The 9,973-nt window shown below is 42.6% G+C and overlaps 1 protein-coding gene across 1 annotated transcript; it reads right to left on the bottom strand.

Moving 5' to 3' along the window:
* Positions 1-7,619: 7,619 nt before the first annotated feature.
* LOC108017902 (dynein regulatory complex protein 8) lies at positions 7,620-8,584 on the bottom strand. The gene is made up of 4 exons (XM_017085072.4): positions 8,428-8,584; positions 8,139-8,370; positions 7,877-8,087; positions 7,620-7,814 (listed from the first exon to the last, which is right to left on the bottom strand). Exons 1-4 carry the CDS (start codon positions 8,438-8,440, stop codon positions 7,803-7,805), a joined length of 468 nt encoding a protein of 155 aa, XP_016940561.1. The 5' UTR covers positions 8,441-8,584; the 3' UTR covers positions 7,620-7,802.
* Between the last annotated feature and the right edge of the window lie 1,389 nt (positions 8,585-9,973).

Here is a 9,973-nt window from a genome sequence, read left to right on the forward strand (position 1 = left end):
GGGTGCGTCAATTTATGAGTTCATTGTGCGTCTCTCCGCACAGGAAATGTTCTGCCGTCGCGAGGCATTTTTCATCGATGGTTTAATAATAGGCCGTAATCATACGATTCGAAAAGCAGCCAAATGAGATACGTGTGGTTTGGCGGAGGTGGTGAAGGTGTGAGCCGATATGTACTGTAAATACCTTCTGATGTATTTCTCAATGATTTTCTGTAATCGAATTTTCCAAGACCAAAGCGGTCTAGCTGAGGTGTCACAAAAATCTTTTGCCAAACAAAATACCAAATTTGAGTCTTAGAAAAATGGGAAATGGGTTTTTTGAATCAGCTTATAGGCTGTTTTTACAAACACGCCACCTAGCGTCTATAAGAACAAACGCATGCGGTCTATTATGGTTTATATGTTTTTTAAAGTCTCTAAAAAACTCATCTTCAGCTTAAATGCACATTTATACCGTTTAAATTTGTGCCACCTGTAACCTTATACGAAAACATAGTTCCAACCTGTTACGATGACAACAGAGGTTAATAAAACTCTTAAAATAAATTATAAACGTTGAAGTATTTTACAGATCGAACTAGTTGTGTGACTCCTGTGCTTCGAGTTGTCCAACTTCGCCTGTATTTTATTAGGAGCATCAGATGGCTCCCGAGGCACTTGTTGCTCATTTCCTGCAGAACGGAGGTGCGTAACTCCGGTTAGAAGTTTTCCAAGAAAAATGCGCCAGCCAACTCCGCTCTAAGTTTTGTAGTAGAGGTCCAAGGCGTCCGCAACTCCATCCATCATTATTTGTTCGGGTGGCTGTGGAAGCTTTTGGAGCTGCTCGTTGAGTCTATTAAACATTTGATAATTTTATTGGGTTTTCTCGTTGTTTTTGCTGCTCAGACTGCAGCCCCAAACTTCCATTTCTCTGGCCAAAAGTTGTTCTATTTGAGTTTATGTGTGAGCCGGGGGGAAACAGCTGTGGAACAAGCAAACAGTGGGTGGCCGGTTGTTGGGCTATGGGTTTTGGGTTTTGGGTGTTCGGGATGTGGGGTTTGGGATGCTGGGATGCTGGGATGTTGGGTGTTCAGTGACGGTGTTGTTTTATGCTCAATGGGTTCTGGGTGGTGTGGCGGTGCTTGACTTACGACTTTTGCGGTTGCGAAAAGCGCTCGGCGCTGTTATGATTTTCAAGTTTTCAAGTTTATTGCGAACGCGCTGCGAGCATCGAGGCTGGCAGCTTTTCCATTGTGGTTAAGAAGCAAATAGGTTCCGTCTTTTCCAATTTTTTTTTATTATTTTGCTTCGTTTTTCGTTTCCTTCCCTGCAGCTCCACGGCCCACAGAGGGCAAATGCCACATTGTTGTTGAGCGGCGAGAACTTGACAAAACATTTCGACAACGTTGTAACGACGGCCCGCATGCCAATGCAGCTTGATGTTGATGTTGATGTTGCCGTTGATGTTGGCAAGTTTTAGGCGCAGACAACGCCTCAAACTAAACAACAGGAACAGAGGATCGGGCATCAGGGATCCGGGATCAGTGGGGTTCGGGGTGGCATAGTATGGTATAGTGTGGTATAGTGTGGTGTGCTGGAAAGGAACCGCCACAATGCGATGCCGCCATGCCGGAGAGTTTGCAACGATTAATGATGCAAATATTTTTTGAAAGCGCGAAAAATTGTGCATAAATTTACCATGACCATGGACAACAGCAACACCGAAGACAACAACAGCAGCAACAACCGGCGGTAACAACAGCATTTCGCTTGTTTACGAGCTGCACTTTGTTGCAGCATACCCTTATGGAGCGGCTATATGGGCACTAATGGGAAATTGGTCAATATTAGCCAAGGTACTTGTAAACGAACTTATTTTGTATCTCTTAGGGGATTCTTTATTTTATAACTTTATAAAACATCTATCTTGAAAATATACAAGTGGTTTTCTTTCAAGTGCCCTTGGTTGAGTTCATTCCTAGATCTTTAAAAAGCATTTATATGATTTATGCATTGCTTTTAATAAACATCAATTAGCTATTAACAAAGACAGATCTAAAAGTTTTCCTTTATCTTCATTTATTTTTATCCCAGTAATAATGCCCTCAGAACTAGAAGTTGTTCCTTTATTTCCTTAAAGTAAGGCTTAAGTATTATAATCTTTCAGCTAATTAAGACTAATACCTGTACTAATCATATTTCTATTTAATTGCAATGAAAATATTTATTAACATTTTATAAATAATATTTGGAAATGGGTACCATCTTTATTTCTGACCCACTTCTTAAAACTATATGTATTGATTAAGTTAGAATTGAAATATATTTAATTTTGGACTAATGCTTCTCATGTATTTCAGCTTAGTTAATATTTTGTACCTTAATTAATATTAATATTAAATAAAAGACGTCTCCGCATATCAAACCTAGTTATAAGGTAAAGTTAAAATGTTATTAAATTTCAACGCTCCTCATATGATATCCCCCCGAATCGAGCTTGCTTTCAACTTGAACTTAGGGCATCACAATATTGCGATGTCGGAGACAAATTTCCCCTTCAGCCCAGTTTGTTGATGTTGCGGCTGTTCTCGAGTTGTTTTCCTGCCCATATGCCGGCGCGATGACACTTAACAAATGATCGCATAAGTGCACACAAAACGCACATTGCACGGACGAGCTCTGGGCCCATTGATTGGGTTGTTCCAGGTCCGGGATCGGATTCGGAATCGGGGCTGGAACTGGGAACTGGGATTGGGATTGGGACTGGAGTAGGGATGTGGCCTTTTGTGTGGGCAATTCTCAAGTGCTATCACTGCTCAACCGGCATATTTTGTATCACAACAAGTCGTGCGGCCCGTGGATATGGGGAAATACCTAGTGCAGAATACAGAGTGCGATGTGAAATGTTTACAAAATAAATGCGGCACTTGAATTAGGCAGCATTTGTTGCCGGCATTCGGCACAGTCAAGTGCCAGTGCATTTCCATCCCTCCACGAGCCTTATTAAACTCAATCTGTTTAATCAAATTAGTGGAAATCAGCACTGGCGAGGATGAGATGATGGTGATGGTGAAGGTGGGGGCGAGGCGATGATGCTCACGAGGTGCGTTGGCGTTGCTTTTGGACCGAAAGTTGGCAATGGCATTTGGTGCCGCTACACCCACTTTTTATTTTGGCACTGCCAGCGACTGAACCTTTGTCCGCCTGAGCTTGACTCTTGAGGTTGAGCCTGAGCCGGGTTTGGGCCAGAGTTTCCCTGCCAGTCAGCCTCGGTTGCACATTTAGCCGTGCATTTAGTCGCCGGGTCTCTGGGCTGGCATTTGAACTTATTGCCACAGTTGGGCGCGCTGTCATAAAACCAAAATAAAAACCGATGAGGGAAAACCAAGCTCTGTAGGTTGGCATATGAAGCCAAGGGCGGCTGTTGAGGGAAAGTAAAGGGGGAATTAGACGCTTTTGACAAGAAAAAGAAGGACAAGGATCCAATATTAAAATTCCTAAAGACTAAAAAAAAATGAATATAATGTTTCCTAAAGTTTCCCTAAATAATCCCCCTGTATCTCCTCCCCTGAAGATGGTAACTCACACCAACAGCCTGTTTATGGCTAAAAACAAAAGCCACAAAACCAAAGAAACTCGGTGCCATGTGTGCCCTTTGGCACTTTATTTTTCTCCAGCTGCATGGCCTCGGCGTCTTTGCAGTAACTACTCCATGGATGATCCAGGCTTTTGGACCCGGCCAAGTCCCAAGCTGGATTTGGTTTTTTGGGGAGTGGGTGAAACCTTGACTTGCCTGTGGAAAATCCTTTAGAGCGTAACTAATTAAAATATCAACATTTTTAAGAGGCGTAGTGAATGTGTTAAATTGACTTTTCTCGGGGGTGGATTTGTCAATATGCCCGCTGCTCGATGGCTTTTCCGTGAGTGGGTCGCACTGCGGAAAAGCTGACCCCCACCAACCCCAACACTCTCAATGCGACTTTGGGGTCAGAGCTGGCATTCGGCAAAGTTGCATTCGTGAGAAGTGCCCTGCCAGACCTTCGACTAATTAAGTTGCAATTAAATGTTTTAATAGCCGAGAGTCCGCTGCCCCCCTCTTCGAGGAACCAACATCCGTCGTTTGGTAAACGGGTACAAAACTACGAAATGCGTGGCGTCCAAATGAGGAGCGCGCCTCATTAAAGCGCGCACGGTCTGCGGGGCTATTACCAAAAGACGTGCAAGGCTCCCAATGCAATTGCAAAAAAAAAAACAGGGAAAAAGGAAAAATATTAAAAAAGCAAAACGATATCATAACAGATGTTAGGGCTGACTACCAGATACTCTGCAAAAAATGAGTCAAAACTTATTTGAAAGCTATTTAGTTAATAACAAACACTAGCGGTTGTAGTTTAAAAATGAAATATTAAAAAAAAATATTTTTAAAAATTCTTAGAAATAAAACATATTAAATATTAAACTACGGAAGGATACACAACAAAAAATTGACCCATTTAAATAAGATCTTAAGAACCAAACCAAGTTTTTACAACACATTTATGATATAGTATATACGTTATATAAACTGATTTTTTCCAATTGAAAAATATAGTTTTCTAGAAAGACTTATTCAACTAGTTATAGGAATCCTTATATTTATATCTTTGCTTCTGTCAAATGGGATTCTTTCTGTATTTTTAAAAATCGTAAATACATTTTTTATTACCGTGATAAAAATAAAAAAAATCTTTTTGAGACCATAAAAAAAAAATTATATACGTTTCAAAAAGAATCAGTCACTTAAGTCTTTTTCTATTTTCGACTCATTTCTGAGAGTGGAAGGGCATCTAAAGAGGGCCAGAATAGCTTCCTTTCAAAACCCGGCTCCAAGGTGGACGCCGTCTGCTTTTCAGCCCAGTCCCCGCTGTTAAAGGGCTGCGCGCATGCGCAGAACACATGCCGTGGGCACTGGACGCTTTTGCTGTGCGCTGTTGTTGCTGTTGCTGCTGCTTCTGCGGCCCTTGCCACTGCTGCAATAAACGTCAAAATGCGGCCCATTGCTGTCCATTTCATCAACGTGTGAAATAAATCACTCAAAGTGCTGCAGATCCATTAAGGGCAGCCGCAGCAAAAGCAACAGCAACAGCAAAAGCAATGGCAAAGCAAAAGCCACATCAGGAGCAGCGGCAGCAATGAGCCAAACTCGTCGTCGCGTTGCCTTTGTGGTAAATACATTTTTAGCATTTTGTCTGCTGATACCTCTGGGTGTTGTACATGGCAGCGACGACGTCGGATGATGATGACGATGACGATGGCGATGATGTCGACGGCTGCTGCAACAATAAAGACGCAGGCATGGGGACTCCGAGCCAGTGGCCACGCTTTTTTGCCCCCAACTTCCCCGCCACCAATTGCATGTTGTTCACCTTTTGCGATTTTGCAGTCCCTACCTTGGATTCTGGCCCCTCTGTTGCACCGACTTTGACTTTCCATTCGGGTTCCGCTTTTCGGCGTGCTACGCGCCAGGGAAACATGCAAAAATCCAAATTATATTTTATTGCTTAAATTCAATTAACGGCGGGGCAGGAAAAGCACTTGAAATCAAAATTTGCAAGAGCCAGCTTGCGATTTCATTGCATTGAAGTCGTATGTACGTGGTATACGAGTGCACTAAACCCAGATTCACAATTCCCATTCCGAATCGGAATCTGAAGTTGCCAGTTCTCTGGGGCAAGAGTAACGAAAGCGAGGCTTGCCATTATTTCAAGGCAGGCATCAAAACAAGTGGCTCTGCAGGCATAGGTAAACAGAAAGTTGATTGAAAGTTCCAGGCGGTGCAGCTGGAAAATGAAAATGGCAGAGGAAGTGAAACGCCTGAAAATCAGGGGAAGCGAGAAGAATAGATTCGGCTCAATTACATGCAGAAATATGCAAGATCTCAAAGGAAACGCAGTTGTTCAGAATTTGTTTTTCCAAATTTGAATTCTTGAAATTATAATGTTGATTAACACAGCCCAAGTAACCATATATTTTTCTAGTTAACTTACCTAAGAAAACAAAGCCGCAGCAATCAATTAATGCTAATAATTAATTCATAATATGTCAATTGTAAAAACAACCTCTGGCTGATATCAATCAAGGTGCATAAATATTTGCACCCTGCCATCGCCCACTCATTAGGAAAGGCCCCTTGGGGTCGTAAATACATATTTTATCCCTTTGCGAATGGGCTTGGGGCCTTGTACTTCTGGCCATTGTCATAAAATGCAACTAATTGCTTTAATTTGCAGCGCACACACTTGCAACAACAGGCAATCATTGATGCATATAAATCTTATAGGAACTCTTTCTACTTAATTAGTTTTAATGTCGCACAAACAAAAGCGCATAACTAACAATTAAGCCGCTGGTACTCATAAACTCAGATACGCAACTATGTGCATATTTTGTGGCTTTGGATATAAGTACATATTTTGCAAGTGAGTGTGGAGCATAAATCTTAATTACGCTTCGTCGAGCGTAAATCATCATCAGTCGGAGGAGGACTGCTTTTTGGCCCCCAAGAAAGGCAGGCCGAATTGATTCGGGCGAGGAAGCAGTTTAGTTCTCCCAGAAAGGCTCCGCCGAACTTTGACAATTTGTTTGGCAGCTCAGTTCTCCATTTTTACGATCCCCGCTGCCAGACTGACTGACGACTGTCAGATTTTCCGGAATACTTACCCTTATTTTCCAAACTAATCCCTGAAGAGGATTTAAACTTAAGAATTTCCAGCGCCTGAGCTTGTTTTCCGAGTGTAGTTAGGGTCAAGGGAGCGTATCTAATATCCCCTCTAAGCACTTGGCAGCCTCTTTATGACTCTGAGACAATCAGGTTCGTCGGTCGGCACAATTCAAAAACGAAATTTTTACAAGTTGTAAAGATTAAAAGTCCATTAGGCCGCAGCCGCAGAACTTGTTTCGGCCATCTCAGCGTCCATTTAAATGCGCGCAATGCAATCACTCAAATTGGCCAAAGCGCCAGAACGTGCAGATGGCCGCGGAACGGGAGGGGGGGGCATTACATGAAATATTTTAATCTATAAGATGCAGTTAAGTGCATCCATCAGCGCGTATTTAGAATTTAATAAATACGGAAGCGAGAACACGACTCCGAACACGACTCCCTAGCAAATGCACTTCGAGAGGTATTTTAATTTATTTAAATTTCTAGCCTCTCTCGCACATAACCGACTGCAATTTGGACCGCAGTGGCGAGGAGGTGAATACAAGAGCACACGACTTGGTCCGGTGTCCAGGCTCCAGGTTTCAGGTAAGAAAAGTGAACATCCATTAGTTGTGCTAATGATGCGCAACCCACTTTGCAGCGTCCCGCCCCAAGTAGAACTCCAGATGCAGCGGCTCCTCCTCTATCACATCCACATCCCTATCCACATCCACATCCACATCCATATCCAGAACCAAAAGCCAGTGTCCTGTGCCGGGGACTTAGCCGACTACTTTGGAACGCATTTGGCCAGTTTGGTTGGTTAGCTCCGCTCCTCTGTGTGCTCGCAGCTAAGGCTAATGTAAGTGGCCAAGAAAGGGAGTGGAAAGTGGAAAGAGATTTGCTTAGTGAAATAGTCAGAATAGCAAATGCACAGGGGAGTGCTAAAAACATCCCGTTAACGAGTGTAATTTGGGGACTTTATTGAACTCTACTTGCACTTTTATAGCGGCATAAGGCTGACAAAATAGTAGGTAGGTGCTTCAGGAAGTTGGATTCTGCCTGGTATATAGTATCTTTAGTGAAAAAATGAGATACCAGAATAAAGCGGCAATATTATCTGAGAAGCTTATCTCATCGCCTACAGATAGACCTGAAAAGTAATGTAAGCATTAGATAAAAATCGGGATGATTATAACAATTTAATTTTATTACCATTAGCTGATTCAAGTAGAACTCATAAGGAATATGCCCGCTGATGGGATCTATGGCCACTGGCCACATCTCATCCATTTCCTCCTGGGTGAACGGCTCACCCTCCTCCATCATCAGTTTTCCAAAGCTCTCCTTGGTCAGGTAACCCTTGTTTTCAGGATCCAAAATCTTAAAGGCCTGCAGAATTTTCTCCGGCGGAGCGGGTTCCATTCTGTTCAAAATATTTTAGGAAAAAGTATCTTGAGAGAGTACTTTCACTAACTTGCGTTCCATGAGCAATTGCGAGACGTGTGGCAAAAATTTGGTCAAATGCACTTCCCCACTGGTCTCCTCCGATTCTGTGGCCGAGATTACTTCGTTCACCTCCTCCTCGGTGGGAACACAACCCAGGAGTCTCAGGACAGTGCCCACTTCTCGAACATCTATGAACTTGTCACCATGATGATCGAACACACAGAAGGCATCCGAAATGCGTTTCTCCAAGTCGTTGTTTACTAAAAAGGATTTTCTTTAATATCAAATATTTTCAATTAGAAGATACAAGTCCTTACAATCCATATCCATGTTGAGGGCTTGAGTTTTTGCAACCAACTGAGACAAGTTGTGTGGGTGGAATGTATTAAATCAATAGCTCAATAGACCAAACACTGTTGCTAGGGGTGATTTGAATTAGCAGAAAGAATGTATTAATATTTCTTGTACGTTTTAAAGTGCCTATTTGTTATGGCTTTCCTTGGTTTTTTACAATAAAATAACCAGTCGTTTTCGTTTTGGATCGACTGGATCCAAATCCGCACAAGGCTATGCTGCTGCTGCTGCCGAGGCGGGTCCATAATGCCACAGTAAAAACCTCCATAGAGCGGCCCATTAGGCAGCTCATGGAGGCCATCATATTGGCCCATTACCATTTCGCCGATCCACCGGCTGTCTGGTAAGGAACACGGAAGTTTTCCTTGGCCTTACCGGGCGCTTGGCTAGCAGCAACAAGTGCATTTTCGGAGCTGTGCCCACTTTAATGGAAATTACTGCAGAGCTCGCCATTAATTTTCCCTCACATTTGTCTGGCCATCTAAGCTGCAGTTTCAGTTTGAGGCCCGGCTCTCAACGCATTCGATTCGATTAAAAAATGGCCAAGGCAAGTACGAGAACTGCTCCATTCACGCTAATGCGTGTCGTGTACAACACGCTTGCCACTTGAGCTGTTTGCCGCATCTCCTAGAATATATATAAATATATATATGTGTATACCTCTATATATATATGCCCTGCCTGCCGCTCCGATTTCCCGCAGCTCCCATCATCACCATCGAATCCACGTACACACTTGCCTATCTGCCGCAATCTCCTTTGCTGTTTCTGGACCCGGCTCTGGATCTCGACTTGGCCCTGGATCTGGGCCTGTACCTCAGCTACTGCCATAAACACTAAAAGTGTTCGTCATTTGCTGTTCCAGATCCAATTAACCATTTTGATGCATTTGCCTCCATTAACTTTTTCTCTCTCTCTTGGCCCTTTGGCCAGGGCTCGGTAGAGGTCTGATACACAGCTCAAAATACATTTTATATCAATTTTCTCTTGGGGAACTAGAAGTACTAAATATGGTAATATGATTAAATATTTGTTGCTAAGTTGCAAAAGATTCTGAGCACTGAAACTTGGTTGGGAAAACCATTATAAGAACGCAACAAAATAGTATTATATGCAAAGGAGTTGGGGATTTCCAAAACTTATAAATTATATTATAAATTATAATATAATATTGGTATGATATCATCTTTTAATGTAAAAAAAACCCCCTGCATTCTATAAGTATACATTTTCTCTCAGTTAGCAATTTCGCTGCTGACTTACAACGTGATCGGAAGTTTGTCTTGGCCCATCTTCAGCATACCATACCATACCATACCATCCTATACCCATACCCATACCCATACCATACCCCGACTGTATCTGACGACGTGTCCGTGACTCGCAGACGCTCATACGAGGCTGGTCCAAAGATGGGGCTCCTGCAAAGTACTTTGTAAATGTTGGCATGATTTAAGTCGGCTCTTAGTCTCTTTATTCTGACATTTACCACAGGTTTGTCTATTAGGC

This window comes from Drosophila suzukii, chromosome 2R (assembly GCF_043229965.1).
Source record: "Drosophila suzukii chromosome 2R, CBGP_Dsuzu_IsoJpt1.0, whole genome shotgun sequence".
NCBI lineage: Eukaryota > Metazoa > Arthropoda > Insecta > Diptera > Drosophilidae > Drosophila > Drosophila suzukii.

Excerpts from the sequence above, each read along its gene's own strand:
- LOC108017902 (XM_017085072.4), bottom strand. Across the intron at positions 8,088-8,138 it reads CAATTGCTCATGGAACGCAA|AATGGAACCCGCTCCGCCGG; the intron begins GTTAGTGAAAGT and ends TATTTTGAACAG.